Source organism: Elephas maximus, chromosome 11 (assembly GCF_024166365.1).
Source record: "Elephas maximus indicus isolate mEleMax1 chromosome 11, mEleMax1 primary haplotype, whole genome shotgun sequence".
Taxonomy (NCBI): domain Eukaryota; kingdom Metazoa; phylum Chordata; class Mammalia; order Proboscidea; family Elephantidae; genus Elephas; species Elephas maximus.
In genome coordinates, this window is record NC_064829.1 from 41,875,650 (window position 1) to 41,894,521 (window position 18,872).

The window sequence follows — 18,872 nt, forward strand, 5'->3', positions numbered from 1 at the left end:
CCCCTCTTTAGAGAAGTCATGTGGGAAGCCAAATAATCCAAAAATATCTTGTTAAATGTGGATTTAAAGGGGATATAAATATACTAAGTAATTAAGTAATGGCATCAGGCACTACTGGATGGAAACATTTTTCTCTATAATAGGAATATACATTTTGGACACATTAAGTTCTTCACTCACCATGACAGTATATGATTTTATGATCCTGGTAATATTTGTTTCTTCAATTCATACTTCTATAGATGACCAAACTTATTATCACTTTCCTCTACGTTACACATAAAGCTCGTTATCCACTGCAAAGTTGTTCAGTATACAAATAAAGTTGGAAGGCATAAAAGATGATATGTACACACCTTAAAATCAAATTGTTATGTGATGCATCTAATGTATAATTATTTACTAAACCTCTGTGCTAGGACAAAGTTCTTTTCTTTAAGTATGAGTCCACTTACTGGCATTCCAAGTGTATAAACCTCCCATAATGCATGGTCTATGATTTCCAATTTCAATTACTTTAAAGTGACATGCCACAGCTTTTTTTAAAAAAAATCCAGGTAGTGCAGAAACCTTCTAAGTTTTCTTTTTTTCCATTCTCCATAGTTATTTTTAGTGATTCACATATATTTTGAGTCTTTATAAAGCACTGAATTTAAGTTTTTGAACTCATTATTTCATCCATTTATGAATATTTAAATTACATAATTACAATAATAAGTGAAATTGGCATAAAAGGGGATGGGAAAAACATAACCAATGGTATGCAAACAACTCAATTTTTTATGTACACAATGGCCAGGTAACTAGAAGGCACCCCACTGTCAGCGAATCTGTCCATGCCCTGGGTGTCATTCCGCATGTTGTACAGAGGGAAGGGAAAGTTTTGGTTAATTCCTTAGTTGTTCTTGTTCTTGTTGTCGTTGTTAGCTGCCATCCAGTGGTCCCCCAACTAATGGCGGTCCCATGTGTTACAGGTAGAACTGCTCCATGTGGTTATCTTGGCTGTAATCTCTATGGAAGCAGATCGTCAGGACTTTTCTTTTGTGGAGCTGCTCAGTGGATTTGAACTGTCGACCTTACAGTTAGCAGCTGGTTGCAAACCACTTGTGCCACCCAGGCTTCAATTCACTTGTTACTGGAGATATATTAAGAGACATTTTATTATATTTTCAAATAAGTTACAGCTTGGTAGCCATTCTGTCACTTTAAGGCGACTTTGAATATCACTGTACTGATTACTGTATTGACTTAGAGTTCAAATTTTAGAAGATGATCTTATTTCCCTTACTTGAAAATTCCAGGGAACACATTGCTATTATACTCTATGTAGACAACAAAGTAATGCGAATTAGCTAAAGCTTATTTTTCATATCCATAACATCTGCCTTATTAAATAGAAAGCCATTTAGAGTGGAATGGACATAGGAATTGTTTATATGGGGAGAAAGCCAGTTTAAGAAAACCTTTTTTCTCACTATGGTAGATCAGCTTTCCCCTCTGCTGTCTTCTTGTTTATTAATTTATAGATAATCCTCCTTTAATAGGTAATTCAAGGTAAATGCCATCCTATCTGCATTCAAATTGCTGCTAATACTAAATTAACATAGTCCAAATTAGTGAAACCAAACAAATAATCAAATTAGTTGCTTTGTAGTGGTAGTTTTTATAAAGAAAAGTAGCTAAAACAAACATGGCAAAACTCCTTTCTGAGCCTCAGATAAACACCAGTGAGCATGTAAGTAGAGACTAAGAGAACCATGACCCACATCTGATATGCAGAAAAACCTCTGATATTAGATTTGAAAATCTCATCTAATTAGGTCAGTTGGTTAGAGCATGGAACTAACATGAACAAGCCAGGCATCAGATCCCCATACGTGCTGGTTAGCTTTGCCCCATGTCTCTAGATTAAACCCCTAAAACCCCCCAGCCATCTGGCAACTGTAGTTGGGTCCACTGAGAACCAAGTGAAAGGCTGCCTCTACTCACAGCAGGCTGGTACGTACCCCTCACCCCCCCAAAACCCTCAAAAGATATCAGATAATCTTATTTCAATGGCTTCTAATTAATACATGATTTATACATAATGATGAGACCCAAATATTCAAGTGAAAACACATCAAAACTAAAAAGATAGAAGAGAAATAACTACTAAGAATAAAACACCGTATCTGTGTCTGTAAGACAAGTTATTCTCTCTTGTTAAAATTAAGTTTGCAGCTTCCTGAACTTATTCTCTGAATCTCCTTCTCAAACTTCCAGTTTTCTACCAGCTCCAAAACACTTTAAAATCTGTAACTGAGAATAACTGCCACAAGTGAATACTTGATTAAAACTAGGAAAAGTGGAACATAAGAGCCTATTGAATAAACCTCAGACAGGGAGAAAGGAAGAAAATCAAAATAAACTCAACATAGAAAAAATAACTTCCATTTTCTTCTATCATCTTAATAAAAAAAATTTACCTATTACTGTTATTTTCTATAATTCTGTTTCCCAAATTTTAGGCAGATCTTCTTTAAAATGTGTAATATTAAAATACCAAAGTATTAATATATTAATAATAATGTTGATATATTTTTAAAATATAGAATGGTTGTGATAAATGGTTATTGTATCCTCATTGTAGTTTGACTTTAAGTATTAAATTCTCAAAAATTTTAAATATAGCTTAATTGTAATTATATGAATAATAATGTCTTTTGAGATATGTGCTCCTTTGTTACATCTCCATTCTTCCATGAAAAACCAAAAACAAGTCACCTTGTATTCTATGTAGGAAACACACAGGATAAAATAAAATAAATAACATTTAAAAATAAAAACCTTAAGAGAAAAACCAAAGTAACTTATTATATGCATATATGTGCGTGTGTGTGTATATTCATGGAGCCCTGGTGGTGCAATGCTTAAGAGCTTGGCTGCTAACCAAAAGGTCGGCAGTTCAAATCCACCAGCCACTCCTTGGAAACCCTACGGGGCAGTTCTACTCTGCTCTATAGGGTAACTATGACATATATCCTATGACAATAGGATATATATTCATAATGGGACTCATCATTAGTCCCTAAACATTTCAAATTATCTGTCAGAAATTACACATTTTACTGAATTATGGACCCTCTCATCAAAAACTATAAAAATAGCAATACATTAGACATCAGAAGGAAAGAACATTTAAATTATTACCAGCTATATCTTAAACCACAATAACCTTGGTTAAACGTGCTTTTCCAAAAGGTGATGGGCTTTAACTATACAAATGCTTTCAGGAAAATTTACATTTTCAAGGAATATGTATTAGTTTTCTTCCACTGTTTAACAAATTAACATGGATTTAGAGGCTTAAAAAACATAAACGTATTATCTCATGGTTTTTGTGAGTCAGAAGTCCAGAATCTTTTAGCTGGGTCCTCCACTCAGGTTCTCATAAAGCTGAAATCCAGGTGTCGGCCAGCTGTGCTCTCATTTGGAAGCCTGACTAGGCAAAGATCTACTTCCAAGCCACCTTAGACTGTTAGCAAAATCCATTTCTTTGTGGTCTTCCGACTAAATTCTGCACTGTTTTACTAGGTGTTGGCTAAGTATGCTCTCAGCTCCTATCCACTAACCACTAGGCCCTCTCCACTTCAGCAATGGAGAGCTTCCCTTGCATTGAATCTCCCTCAGGCTCCTGATTTCTCTCACTTCCTCTTCTGCTGTTGTAAGCTGGCGTAGAGTCAGCCCCGACTCATGGTAACCCCATGCATAACGAGATTTGACCGTGGCGATCCATAGGGTTTTCACTGGCTGATTTTTCTGTTTTTTTTTTTTTAGTCTTAGTCTGGAAAAGAAAAAATTTTTTTTTTTCCTCCATTGAAATCATGTCCAGCATCATCCAAAACTCGCTGCCGCAGAGTCAATTCTGACCCACAGTGACCCTACAGGACAGAGTAGAACTTCCCCATAAGGTTTCTAAGGCTGTAATCTTTACAGAAGCAGACTGCCACATCTTTCTCCCATGAAATGGCTAGTGAGTTCAAATGGCTGACCTTTCGGTTAGCAGCCAAGTGCTTAACCCCTGTGCCATCAGAGCTCCTGTTCAGCATCATAGCATGTGCAAGCCTCCACTGACAGAGGCATGGTGGCTGTGTCTGAGGTACATGGCCAGGAATCGAACCTGAATCTCCCGCATGGAATGCAAGAGTTCTACCACTTCACCACCACCACACCCATCCCCTTCTGCTACCAGCCAGAAAAAAACTCTCTGCTTTTAAAAGGCTTGTGTGATTAAGTCAGGCCCACCTTGAAGCTGTCCCTTTCTTAAAGTCAACAGTATCATATAACATAACATAATCACAGGGGTGATATCACATTCACAAGTTCCATTTACACTCAAAGGGTGGGGATCATAAAGAGTCAGGGTCATTTGGATGTGATCTTAGAATTCTATCTTCCGTGACACAAAATAGAAGAATCCTAGGGAAGACCCTTAGTGGTAGAGACAGGCATGTTGGTACTAGAAGGATGAGGAAGAGGAGGAAAAGGAAGGAAGGGGAAGGAAGAAGGAAGGAAAGGAAGGGAAGGAGGGAGAAAGGGAGGAGAGGAGGAAAGGAGGGGAGAGAGGGAGGGAGTACGAAATAAATGAGCAACTTGGGGTAAGATTTAGAATATGATCTTAAAGCATAAGCTCCTTCATATTTTAAGAAATATTTGAAAATTTTACTTTACTTTGAAAGGCCTGTGTTTGAATAAATATTCTATATAGACTTCTCCACTTATGTTTTGGAAGGGTTTCTCCAGTGGGAAGGCTCTGTATTTGTGGATATAGTAACAACTAAAAGGTCAACAATTATTTCTCCTTTAGTCAAAAAATAAATAAATAAACTGTACATTACAAGACACGTTGATCCATATTCCTTGTAAGTGCCTTTAAATTTAGTCTTTCTTAAGTTTCACTTTTTTTTAAGTTTCATAGAATCCTATTTTTAAACTTTTATTGGAATTAATAACATCTGAGAGTTGTATAGCATGATTCAATTACACAGTAATATCAAGCTATTGAATTACATTGATTTAATACTTGGTAATTTGCACCTGTATAATATTTATTTAAACTATAATATTTCAAATGAATATATTGAATCAAAGGAACTATTTGACTTTTACTCTTTACTCATCTGATTTATATTCTGCAGTACTCTGAGACACATTAACCTCCTATCTATCAGACAACCAAAATCATGACACCCCTGTTCAAACACTTTTGATAGCTGCCCTTTTCTACAGAATGAAGTCTAAACTCTAACATGGCATTCGAGGCTTCCCATAACTTCATTCCCTACTTTTGCAATTCCGTCTTCCACTGTACTTCAGCTATTCTAGACTGCCCTCCATTCTCGGAACATGCCTGTGATGAAATAATCTCTCCTGTTAGCAGCACCAAGTGTGTATATTGCTTTCTGGATGTTATGGTTGTTTGGTTAAGGTATTATTTTCACATTCTGTTGATTAAATATAGAGGCACCCCTATAATTCAGGAGGTAGTATTTTAACAAGCTTGTAAAGTCTTAACCACAATGTTCTACTATGAAGCAATATTGTTCTGAGAATTAGAATCATTGTCTCCAAATTGGTATGTACGCACAATAGGGTGTGCTGCGCACAAGATGACCTACTGAGGTGAGAAATAAATATTAAAACTTGGATTCATATGTATTTTAATCTCAGCCTGATTTATTTATGTTTTTGAATATGTTTTATAAAGTGTTAAATATTATTACAATGGTACATCTATGTAATTTATAAAATATACACATATTGAAGGTAATGTTCAAATTATTTTACCAACTAGAGTGCAATTATTTAAAAAATTTAGAGTCCTCTGATTTAAAGCAAGGACTTTGGAATCCAACTGAAGTGGTTTCTCATCCCAACTCTATTACAAGCTGTGTGACTCTACAAAGTCTCCTTAACTTAAACTGCAACGTTCTCATGTATGCGGTGGAAAGCGTGATACCACAGACTTGATGAGAATTAAAGGAAACGTTGTATTTAAAATGATTAGACCAATCATTAGCCTATAGTAAGAATTCAATAAATATAAGGCATTATTATATTATTATTAATTGCATTAATTCTATACTTGTCATTATCCAAGGAAGAAGCAAAGTCACTAGGTTCTTAGCCTTAAAGTATCCAGTATGGCTAGGAAACTAACTCTAGTATGGTAGCAAATGGGAGGATCTCATCATGTGTGTCAGGCTGGGAAGTGATTTTCATTATATTCCACTAACACTAATTACGCAGGATGTATCACACATTATGCTGGATAATAAAGATCAAATCCCTTTCCTCAAAAAAGTTTTGGGGAAAATTACAAAATTATCAAGCAGAAAAAAAAAAAACCCTGTGTGTATATATATATTCATACATACATGTTTATAAAGATACTTTTATACTGTATAGTATGGTATGCTTATTTGTATACTTCTGCAACGGACATAGCTAATGAAGGTCAATGAATGTTTATCGTTACGTGCTTTAAGAGACTGTATGGCATAGTGGAAAGGAACATGGTCTTTGGGGCCAAACGGATCCCAGGTATGAATCTTAGCAACATGACTTACTAGTTCGCTTTAGTGGTTCCTTGTGGAGTTATCATGAGAAATAAGTCATCTATGGCAAGCCCCTAGAACAGTGGCAATGTAAGTACCTCAGAATATATAGTCAGTGGTTTTACCCGTGTTCCTGGGTGATGCAAATGGTTAACGTGCTCAGCTGCTAACCAAAAGGTTGGGAGTTTGAGTTACACCCAGAGGCACCTTGGAAGAAAGGCCTGGCAATCTACTTTCAGAAAATCAGCTTATTGTAAACCCTTTGGAGCACAAGTCTACTCCAATGCACAAAGGTTTGCCATGATTTGGAATCGACTCAACAGCAGATGATTTTATTGGAGGTCAATCAGACATGAGTATTAAGAGACTGGGGGACTTGTAGAGATAACTTGCCTGAATACAAGATCAGACCCTATAAGTATAAGAAGGCTGTGCCATTTATTTCCTAAGTTACAGTTCTTAACTTTTCCACTGGTTCTTCCTTATTCGTATGTGGGAGTGGGGTCAAGATTCAACCCTGATTATTTATTCCCTCTCTAAATCTCCTGAGCCAGTGCCTGGGTGGTACGCACAGTTTGCACTTGGCCACTAACCTAAAGGTTGGCAATTTAAGCCTACGCAGTGGCATCAGGGAAGAAAGAAGTCTGGTGTTCTGCTACCTTAAAGATTACAGCCAAGAAAACCCAAAGGAGTAGCTCTATTCTGTAACACACTGCCATGAGTTGGAATTGACTCAGCGGCAACGGGTTTGGTTTTTTATACAGGTAGCACAATTCCTTAGTTTGGGTTTCAGGAATTTCTGCAGCAAACTACAGATCAAGGCTGACCTATATGATGTGTGCCTCAGGCATGGAGTTAGCCCAGACAGAAATGTAAAGAGTCTCTTGATGAAGCCTTATTTCCTTGGCTCTAATGTAGCATAAAGGATTTATAACCGAAACCACAGCCAGAAAACTAACAAAACCAGTAACCGTTTATGAGCCAGTCCATGAATATTCATTCTAATCACTATACAGTAATCGGTTAGTAGTAGACACAGCAAGAACAATAGGAAACCTGAGGCTACAGATTGCAGAACTGAATAAATCATCATTTTAAAATGACATAACCAAAGATAATTCATTTTCCTTTCTGGATGAAAATTCCTTTTATCTTCCCTAGTGGGATAAAATTTTAAAGATACAAAAGATGCAAAAATTAGATCTGAGTGTCTGTCCCTACAAACATTGGTCAAGAAAAGTAGTATATTATTTGATGATACCATCTGGATATTTATTACCTTGTTTGCTTAAAATTGAATGACAAGTAAACACTGAGGTTACCAAATTTCCTAATGTTTCATGCAATTCAGTGAGGTTTTTTAAAAATACATGGTGCTATAATAATCATATTGCTAATGGAAAAGTTTAATGCATTTTCTAGTTATTTTCTGAGTTTACTTTTCATAATACCAAGCGGGAAGACAGGTTTTGGTAGCTTAAACTGTAAGTGTGATGTTTCAACTAATTGTTGCCTGAAAATAAAATGTCAATAAGGGTTAACACCTTCAAAACACACCCCGACACCCTTTTAGCTCAGTACTGAAGTCACTCCTCAAGTTCACCCTTCAGCCAAGGATTAGACAAGCCCATAAAACAAAACCAGACTAAATGGGCACACCAGCCCAGGGTCAAGGATGACAAGGCAGGAGGGGGCAGAAAAGCTGGTCGTGGAGAACCCAAGGTCGAGAAGGGAGGGTGTGGACGCGAGGTGAGGTTGGCAACCAATGTCACAAAACAGTATGTGTATTAATTGTTTAATGAGAAACTAATTTGCTCTGTAAACCTTCATCTAAACCACAATTAAAAAAACCTTCTACAAACAAACTAAACTTGAAGTGCCAAATATGTAAAATAGAGTGATCATAGTGATCCTAAAATGCAATTATCACTGATCAAAAGTTTGTTGTAAATAGTGTTCAACATGTGCTGTATCTTTCCAGAACTGTTCTAAACAATTCATCATTTCATTCTTCTAAATTTATGACAGTCTCTAGTGAAAGAACATATAAAAATAACAGTGATAGTATTAAAAAAAACCTGAGGCTGAATGCTCAACAAACTCCATCTGGGCAGGTGCGCGCATGCGCACAGACACACACACAGACACACACACACACACACACATCCCACTCTGGACCTGAAATGGCTGAGTTGCAGGATGTTGTTGCTTGGTGCCCAATCAGTATCTCCTCAGCCACAGAGTAATTTAAACATCAGCAACAGATTTGTTTCCTCAGCCTTAGACACGGCTAGGATAGATACTAAAGGGCACGTCTATCCTGTCCATTATTCTACATTTTCTTTTTAAGTCAGATGTTACCAGCTTGATTTTATCATCAGCTAAGTTTTTTTTTTTTTTTAAGTTTAGGCTTTAGGGGAAAGAGTATTTGCAAAGCTGAGTCTATTCTTTCTGGAAGATAAGAGGGAGAACCAAGCTTTTTTGACCGGAAGACTGGAAGACAGTCCTGTTTCAAGTAATTCTATGTGGTGTGTCTAGTTTGTTCTAGTGCAACCTAGCAGTTTCTATCAGTCTCTCTTTCTTTCATTAAACTAAAGTAGTTAATTAGCCCAAGCCTGTCCTCTCGCCTTCTCCCTTTCCTTTTCCTCGGTAGTAATGATGTCTAATTACCAGCAGCGGTGGATTACTGCAATATCAGGAGCAAATCTCTCTTTCTCACTGACAGCAAAACCAGCCGCAAACATTCAAACTTCAAGCAGATTAGAATGATTCTTAGTGTTCTTGAAAATACCATTCATATACAGTACTTTGTTTCAAGCAGTATAAACCTTTGAATGAAAATTAAAAAAAAAAAAAAAACATTTTTTTTGTCTTCCCAGCAATTGTACTCCTGCTATCATGAAGACAAATCAACATATTTTTAAGGAAGAAATAATTTGAATTGTTGGGAAGCACAGGATAAAAGAGGATCTTTTATTTATTTTTTAACTTATTGAAATCGTGATTGGCTGTCTCCTCAGAGAAGGAGGAGTCTATAACTATGTCAGGAGCAGCATAAAAATTTCATAAAGAGCCATAGAGGAGTTTGTGAATTAAAATCTCTTCAGCAGAATCTCAAAACATGATTAAATGAAGATCAAAGCTCCTAAAGCTATGTAGAAAGCATTATCTAATAATACCACCTGATAGATTACATTTTCTCCCGTAAATATTTGGAATCCTCACTGAAAAGGAAAACGCATGTTACTATATTATTAGCCTTGATGTTGTCATTCCATATAACATATTAATGGCATTTTTTTTAAGAACTCTGCATTAATTTTGACTGAAAAAAAGAGATATCTGAGTATGTAAATGCTGGTTTAAATAACTGACATTCATATTTATCTTAGTTTATCTTGCATAACTATTATAGAATTTATGCTAGTTAGAATTTTTAATTAATTTTAAAATAAGGATAAATATGTTTACATATAGAATGGATGTACCCAGATCCATGCAAGTATAAACTCATTTGACCAATACACAAGTGAAGCTATCCAACTGGTAAACAGAGGGAGCTAAGTTTAAAGAGAAGGAATTAAAAAAAAAATTTCTCGACTATTTTTCTTTAAAACTTCCATATTATTAAACTATATTTTAAATAAATACATCTTTAATGCTTGTTTTATTCATTCATTTAGCCCAGCATTTCCCACAGGAAAATGCATTCTTATGTTTTGAATTCTAATTTCTCTAATAATAAATTATTTCTAAAAATCCCGTTCTTCATGCTACTCCCAATACAAATGAATCAAAGCACTCACTCTCTACAACAGGATTCTGGCTCATGAGATGTTAATAAAGCCCGGTTCTAATTCGTGCCCATCTAGTCCTCATGATTTAGGAAAGCAAGACAGTAATCTCACCATTGTTTTTAGCAATGCCACATGTTAAAGGAGAAGGTTGCATTTATAGATCAACCTCTCAGAAACCTTCCAACAAAACTACATTAAAAAAAAAAACAGCAGAACTTTTACGTGTGTTTTCATTTCACCTATTTCCATTTCCCGTATTCCATATAAACTCCAAATGAAATCTTTCTTTAAACAGCTATCCCTAATTTATCTAGGAAAACTATAGACTGTTTTCCAAACCTAAAAGAGTCTTCCAAATAACCCTTTGAAAAACCTTTCATGCATATATTTCCAATTTAATATACCTCAGTTAGATACAGAAGAATAGCTCTCAAGACGTCTCCTTTCTAGCACCCTCCAGGACTACTGGACCAGGGAACAGTTGCCAATAAGGGAGGGGGAAAAAAAGGAGCATATGCTCAAGAAACCCCAAAGCGAGGCAAAAATGGAAAGGATGCCAGGTACCCTCCCCCACCCCTACTCCAGGCGAGTACCCACCGTAGTATGCCGCAGAAAGGGGTCTTAAGAATCTGATCTGCAATCCTACTGGTAGCGGATAGTTCCCATCTTCTAATAAAGGGAATAGGCGCCACTGCCGCTCCCCAGCCCTACAGGCGTTAGCGGTGTGAGGCTGAAGATACGCTCGGCTCTCAGTGCCAGTGCCTCGCACCGCCTGGGTTTAGAGCTTTGTGACCATGAGACTAGAGCTATCCCAGAAAGAGGAACAAATACATACACCATTTGTTCAAACCCATCTCTCTTTGTTGTTCATCATCTAGCTGCGGCTTTATTCGCGGAAGGGGGAAGTGAGGAAGGGAAGGGGGGAGGGTAGGCGGAATCTCCAGAACCTTATCTACAATCCGAACAGTTGAGGCTACGAGAATCGTCTAGGAATCATCAAGGCGTTGGGGTTGCCCGGTGTCTCTAACGCTGCGGTCTAACAATAAAAGCTGATAGTGTCCTGGGGAAAACCCCACATCCACGACCAGCGCCGCTTTCGGGCTTTGTGCCAATAAGGAGACACTCTAGACTATTGATCAGAATCTTCTATTATCAGAGCGTGCGGCTGGGGTTCCAGCGTGGCCTTTATGCGCGGTGGCGGCGGCGGGACACGCGCCAGGCGCCCAGCGAAGGACACGGGACAATGGCCCAGCCTGAGAACGCCGGACGCCGCCCGACCCAGGGAAGAAAGCTACAGCAGCCTGTCTGGGGGACGAGACGCTGGGAGGACGGCCGGCTCGGGAGGTGCGCTGCCGCTTTAAAATAAAGGACCACAAAGACGCGGCGGCGGGGGAAACGCGCCTGGCTACGGCGAGTGGGGACGACTTGAGGAGGGGGTTGAGGAGGGTGGGGGGCACCCGAGCCAACTGTGGCTCGCGGCTCCCCCTGTCTCCCCCCCTCTCCCCTCCCCGCCGGGCTGCTCCGGCAGACAAATAACAGAGGAAGACGAGTCACTCACCGTGGTCTTGACCGGCACGTAGAGCACTTGCTTGGCGCCGCCACCGCCCCCGCGGACCTCGTCGGGCTGGCCTAGCTGGAAGCCCTTCGATTTGACCCAGAATTTAAATTTGGCGTTGTCCGTGGAGCTCGACTCGGAGCCATTGAGGAGCTGGACGATCCGCTCGTATTTTTTACGGGTCACCGTCTTGGTCTTGCCTGAGTCCCCGTAAGTCCTGAGGCACCAGTCCTGGAACTGGCGGTACATGTCGCGCTCGCTCTCCATGTTCCCGGCGCCCGGCCGTCGGCCGGATGCTCCCAGCGCACTTCGCACCTGTTCACCCCGGGCTCATGAAAAATGCAGCCCTGGCCACGATGCGAGGACGCGAGGTCCCGGCTGCCGCCGGAGCCTGCCTGGGGCGGAGGAGCAATGGGGAGAGGGGAGGAGGGTCCAGTTGGGCACCAGCGATCAATGCCCTGGGCTCCCAAGTCAATGGTTCATTTGTAATTGCCACGGATGCCTCGGACGCTTTGCTCGTCCTCTGAGCGATCGGTCTCTTTAATATTGTGTGGCCAGGACCATCCCAACAGCATCTGACCCAGAGGAGCTGAGCTTTGAATAATTAAAATCCCATTCCTTGGTTTATTAAAAATCCCAATATTGACTTGGGGTGGTCCCTCGACGCCTTGCCCCAGGCTGCGTTCGGGGCAGGGCAGGTGGAGCGCAGCGCCGCCTCCCCGCGCGCACCCCAGAAGCTTCTCCAGCCGCCGGCCCCGCGGGCCAGGAGCGAGGGCTGCGCCTCTCTCGAAAGCAGCAGCAGGGCCGCGCGCCTGCCCGCCCCGGAGGGCACACGGGGCCCTGGGCTCGTTCTCCTCCAGGGTCCTGCTCCGCTTCGGCCTTCCCTGCGTAGGGCGTTAAGGGGACTAGAAAGAGAGAAAGTTCTTACCTGTCATGTTTTTAAGCCTATCAAATCCTGTTTTACAGGAATAAAAAAAAAACAAGGTATTTTAAAAACGGCTTAAAATATCATTTCCTCAGATGCAGTTGGGCTAAATTCCAGCCTCGCATGTAGGTTCTACGAGTTAGGTCGCAGAAATTACCAAAGCATTCATGGAGATTTGACCATAGTTCTATAGGATAGACTGTGGTACCCCAAACAGATATCCGTTCCAGAGGGATGTGGGCAAACGAAGGCAGGCCACGGGCGGCGGGTCTCCAGGATAACGATGGGAGCCCCCAGACAGGACTCCTCTGGTTTCTGCTGAACTGGGTACAAGGCATAGAAGTAAGTTTATGAAAAGGATGCTTAAACCCTTTAAATGAAAATAGAGAGGGATCTTTTTCCCCTTGCTTGGCCACAGTTTGCAGTTCACACAGGAGGTTTCGGATGTCTATTTTCCCCCTGCCACGTCATGGACACCCCCTCCACTGCTCAGAGTAGCCAAATATTAGTTCCTCTGGACGATTTTCACAAGCAAATGAAGTCAGCCGTTCCTGCATTCAGGATTTCAATCCGTTTGGTACAGAGCTGGAAATAGAGGAGTTCCCATCCTCGTCGCGCTGGGGCTGCGGCCGCTCCTCTTTATTATACTCTCAGCCGAGGCCCGCGCCCGTCCCGGGGAGCGGCTCTGCCGCGAAGGCGGCCTGACCAGTGCCCGGCGCCTGGTCCGTGTCCGAACCCGCCTGCGCCCCTTGTCGTTGCCTTCAAGACCAAAGCCCCGAATAGGAACGCAGAATGTTGGTGCCCACCGCGCCGCAGCTGGTCCTGGCACTTGCAAAACGGTCAGTGGCTCCTGCTGGGCCAGGCTGAGCGTGTGCGTGTGTGCGATCAAGGGAGCGAGGGTGTGCAGTACGCGGGGGCTGCGCTGTGTGTGCGCGCGTCTCCGGGAAGGTCTCGCGGCGGCTAGAGCCGGGACTGACAGCCCGGGCGGAGCGCGAGCAGCTCCACACACTAAACCTCTCGCCTCTCCCCTCACCCCCACCCCTCCTACTCCTCTTCCCCCCACCCCGGCCCCTTCCTAGCTCTCTGATTGGCCAATGGGACAAAAGTTTCTGTGGAGACGGCTGGCCGCTGACGTCACGGGCAGAATTGTCCCATTTAGGGATCCCGGGGGCAGTGCGCATGCTGCAGGCTGCAGGTTAGAGGCAGGAGGAGGTAGCAGCGGGCCCGGGGGCAGCCAGGTGGCGGAAAGGAGCAGGCAGCATCCAGGTGGGGGGACGACTCCAGCAGGGTTTCCATGGAGATTCCTCTGGGTCTAGCCTAAAAACAGCAGATCAGCTGACACCATTAGCTCAGGACCTAATTACTGCTTATTGGAGCAACAAATGAGGGAGAGGGCCAGCTGCAAAGGAAGAGTTTTTATACCCCCTCCCCATCTCCTCCTTCTCCCCTTCTCTCCACAGCTCTTGAGTCCCGAGTGAATTCTCATTAATTTGCAAGATTCCTGCAACAACAGCTCCCCTGCTCCAGAGGCAACCCTAACTGGTTTTATTCTTTCTTCTTGCTTTTGTATATGTATGTTAAAAAAATAATAAAAATGCTAAAATAAATCAGTTGTCCAGAGGCCTTGAATGTTTGTCCAGTAAATATTAGACCAGTAGAGCTCAGAGATTCCACTATCCAAAAGGAGTCCAAGTGGCTCTAATATCACTTTAGAGGAAAAGAAAAGAAAAAATCCCTTTCAGTTTATTGAAGGTATTTATCTTTAGGCCTTTCACACGCTTTTTTTTTTTTTTTAACTTCTGTTTCTTAAATATTTGGAACAAGCAATTGGGCAGAAGACTATTTTCAGTCACCTTTCTAAGTGGGCTGTACCTTCCAGGAACAATTCCATTAAAAGTTTCCCTCGTGGCATCAAAGATAAATGATCATTCCAAGCAGTAGATCTAGATTTGGTTGTATGTTGGTCACATATTTTCTGAAATATTTGGGAAGGATGGTGGTTTTAGGGTGATAATTCTTTCGAGAGTGAGCTGGTTCTATGGACTTTACTCTTTCTTATCTTTATACCTTAATTCACAAGTACAGAATTCTTTTGGGTAGATTTTCCATCTGAAAACTCATCCCATCTCCTCTAAGCCTCATTCAAGTACTCTCAGCCCCATGCAACCTTCCATCCTTGACTACTCAAGTTATGATAACATTTCCATCCATTAAACTCCTCTGGATAGTGTCTTTCAAACTTTTTTTTTTAGCCTTCTTTCATAGTAAGACATATATTTTACATTGACATACAATGCATGCATATACCTGTCCTCCAAAACTTTATGAAAATGCATTTTATCACATGCAGTATACACTGATATTTGCTATTCTTCTTTCTCCTATTAGTAGTAGTAGTATTTAATAAATTATGGTCCCAATCCACTAAATTTATTCGATGACCAAGCAAACTGTAACTGGCAATCTACAGTTTGAGAAATGTTGATCTAGATCATAGGATCTGCACCACTTCATGTGCTGTATTTGTCTTTTTATATGAGTAATTTTGTTGTACACATAGAATCTTGATTAGACGACCCTTGAGAGTTTATATTTTCTTGTTTTCAAGAAAGCCCAGCCCAATAAATAATGCCATAGTAGCTTCTTAATAAATGTATATTGAGTTAGTAAATTAGTGAAGAAAGGAAAAAAAGAGGAAGGGAAGGAGGGAAGAAGGAGGCAGGTACCATCCTTGGTCGTCGCTGTTGGCCTTTGCTGGGTGGTGTTTAGATGAAATTGGTCTCCACTTAAGGAAATGCCAGGTCATTGCCACAGACGTGTATATGTTGTATTTTTTACTGTACTTGATATCCTAATGTATGGGAATTAGAACACCTTAGTCATAAAGAATTAACAGAATACAAATAAATATGTCATCAACCCCAGTTGTATTAACCAGATTTTGTATATAAGCAACAACAAAAAATGAAATAAAATGATCAAACAAGATGCATCCTTTTTAGAGGGAAAAGGTAAAAAAGATTATCTATATAAAGAATATTCACATTGGAGTAAAGAAATGGAGTCCCAGGATTTTAAGGGCCAAGGTTCCCAGAGAGTGCTGTGAATTCTTTTGTCTCTGGTGGAACCCAAAATGTCAGCTGACCTGTACTTGTACTCATTATTAATTGTGTTGGCTGAGTCAACATCTTTTACCATATTTTGCCCACCTAGGAGTGTAAGCACCAGATAGAACATAAAATATGCTTCAGAAACTCACTCTGGACTCATTTCCTTCCTTTCCTTTTAACTTCTCTGGAGTCAGGTCTTCCCAGCTCTATGTTGAGGGTCATACTGAACCTCTCCTTCAGCTCGATGATTCATTTGCACATACTGCCTGGAATTTAATTTGGCTATTTCTCCAAAATGCTTTCTTTAGAATTGCCTGTCTGCACATCGTATCTGTCGAAAAATTGATTCTTCACCCCTATATCTGAATATCAATCTTCAACCTGGGCCCAGGGTCCCAGCTGGCATTTATAGGGAGAGGAAGTTAGAAATTGTTATATCAATTACATTATATTTTAGATAAAATTTATAATATAAATATATAAATTTAAATTATATTTTAATTAATAAGAATCCAAAATTTGAGCTATAATCAAGCATTGTTTCATCACAAAGATAAAATTTTTTCCAACATAATGGTCAGCTTTTATATGACATTTCTTTAAAATTCTGGAAAATCTTGCTTGTGAATATCAATAACAAATATTCACCCAACAATTATTCTTCAGAAAAATGTTACAGTGCAAACAACACAATCTGTAATTACAAAATCAGGGTTCAAGAATGAACAAACCTTCATTCATTCATCCACACAATTATGCTTTCACTTAAAAAATATTGACTGAGTGCCAAAAAAATATTTACTGTTAGGCTCTAGGGTTAAAGAACAAGACAGGTGTACACACATGGCCCCACCTTATAGAATTTATATTCTTCTGAGGGAAACAGACAATAAAAAAGGAAATAAATAATTTGAGCTTGAGGTAAGTGCTGGGGGGAAAAACATGGTGCTATAATAGAAAACAATTACAGAGTGCAGAGACTTAATGAGACTTAACTGCTTGCCTACTAGCTAGAAGTTGGCGCTTCAAACTCAACCAGAGGTGCCTCAGAAGACAGGCCTGGCAATCTGGTTTCAGAAAATCACAACCTTGAAAACCCTATGAAGCAGTTCTACTCTGCACACATGAGGTCACCATCAGTTGAAGTTCACTCAAAAGCAACTAACAACATTTATCAAGAGATCTAAAGGATGTAAAAGAGTCAACCAAGTGAGAGCCAGGAAGGGAAATTATAGGCAAGGAAAAAAGTCCCTAAGGCATCAGAATTCTTGACACATTAAAGGAATAGAAAGGAGGCCAGTGGGACTGGGGTTTCATTTAGTGACCTTGGAAGAGAGAGGGAGGAAATGAGATCTGAGTAGTCTTCTTTAGCCAGATCCTATAAAGTAGTGCTCACCATGATAAGGAGCTTGCATTTTATTCTTAGTGCAGTGGAAAACCAATGAAATGTTTAAAGCAGGTAATTACAGGATCTAATATATACATTGATAAGTTTTACTTGTCACATAGACAAAAAAAAAAGGAAGGGGGCAAGTCTGAAAGCATGAAGACCAATTAGGAAACTGCTGCAATAGCTTAGAGAGAATGTTATGGTAATTGATTAGAGTGGTAACAGTGGAAGTAGAGAACTGATGGATTGAAGATATATTTTAGAGTTATCAAAGTCTTGTGCTGGATTTGGCACTGGGTATGTGCTGGATTGCATGTGCCAGGTGAAGGAAGGGGTTCAGTCAACGAGCAGTACATGGTTTCTGGCTAGCAGTGTGGCTAGTGAAACCATTGACTTCAAAGAGGAAAGTTTAGGGGAGGAGCAGATTGGAGTTGGGGAGCTGGCGGCTTAGGGAGGAGCAGAAGCAGGTTGGTATGAAGAGGCAGGAAGAAATAATTTCATTTCAAAGAAGTTAAATATGAAATACCAGGTGAGTTGTTCATGTAGGCATTTGAATATACAAGCTGAAATGAGGAAAAGTAGAACTGGAGATATAAATATAGGAAATGTAAAGCCATCGGAGTAAGTGGCATCACCTCTACCCATATACTTCCAACCCCCAAAAAGGAAACTCTTCATCTTCTGATACTGATTTTGTGTAACACCAATACCCTCTTATTTAGGAGTAGAATGTCCTATGTTGGCCAGCAGAAATTGGCTTCTTTTGGCTTAATACTGATAATGGGACAAGCCTTAGAAAAATGGCAAAGCCATTTTGGATCAGTCCTTGACTAAAGCTAAACTATTAGTGATTATCAAAATTTACTGGGCCTTAAAACCATTCAAAAATTAAAAAAAAAAAGAATTAAAGCATTAATTACACCTATTCTAGATTAGGAAACCCTGGTTGCATAGTGGTTATAGAGTTACAGCTGCTAACCAAAAGGTCAGCAGTTCGAAATCCACCAGACGCTCCTTGCAAACCCTATGGGGCAGTTCTACTCTGTCCTATAGGATCACTATCAGTTGGAATTGACTTGACAGCACCAGGTTTTTTCTTTTTTTTTTTTTTGGTTTGGTTTATTCTAGATTACATAAGGACCTGGAGATCTGCTAAAAGAGGAAGAGGAAATATGAGGATGGCCTGTGAGCAAATCCACCAATAAAAGGATAGAGACTTCATCTTCATCTACTAAGATGAGTCGTAATAAAATTTGGGCCCTTAGCTTGTGTAGAGTTAATGGATGGTGCTTGTTAGTTTGAAACCTGGAAGTTCTGAACATCATTATACATTCAGATGCTTAACAGTCTATTACTAACCCTTCCAAGGAAAAGGAAGCTGTAAAGGAAACAAATAGCAAACTCAGTCAGCAACTTGATTACCATATAGTGAGGCATATAGCGTGTTTTTGGAGTTTTGGTTATAGCATGTTAGCTTTATAATATAAAACAGAATGGAT

At 40.2% G+C, this 18,872-nt stretch overlaps 1 protein-coding gene across 3 annotated transcripts in view; it reads right to left on the minus strand.

Annotated features, from left to right (window-relative positions):
- NOL4 (nucleolar protein 4) overlaps nt 1–12,236 on the minus strand; it is a 409,694-nt gene extending 397,458 nt beyond the window's left edge. For all 3 annotated transcript variants that reach the window (XM_049901605.1, XM_049901604.1, XM_049901609.1), the window contains exon 1: nt 11,952–12,236. In XM_049901605.1, coding sequence (XP_049757562.1) covers nt 11,952–12,215 — 264 coding nt within the window. In that variant the 5' untranslated portion in view covers nt 12,216–12,236. The remainder of the gene's footprint in view (nt 1–11,951) is intronic.
- Nucleotides 12,237–18,872: the final 6,636 nt, after the last annotated feature.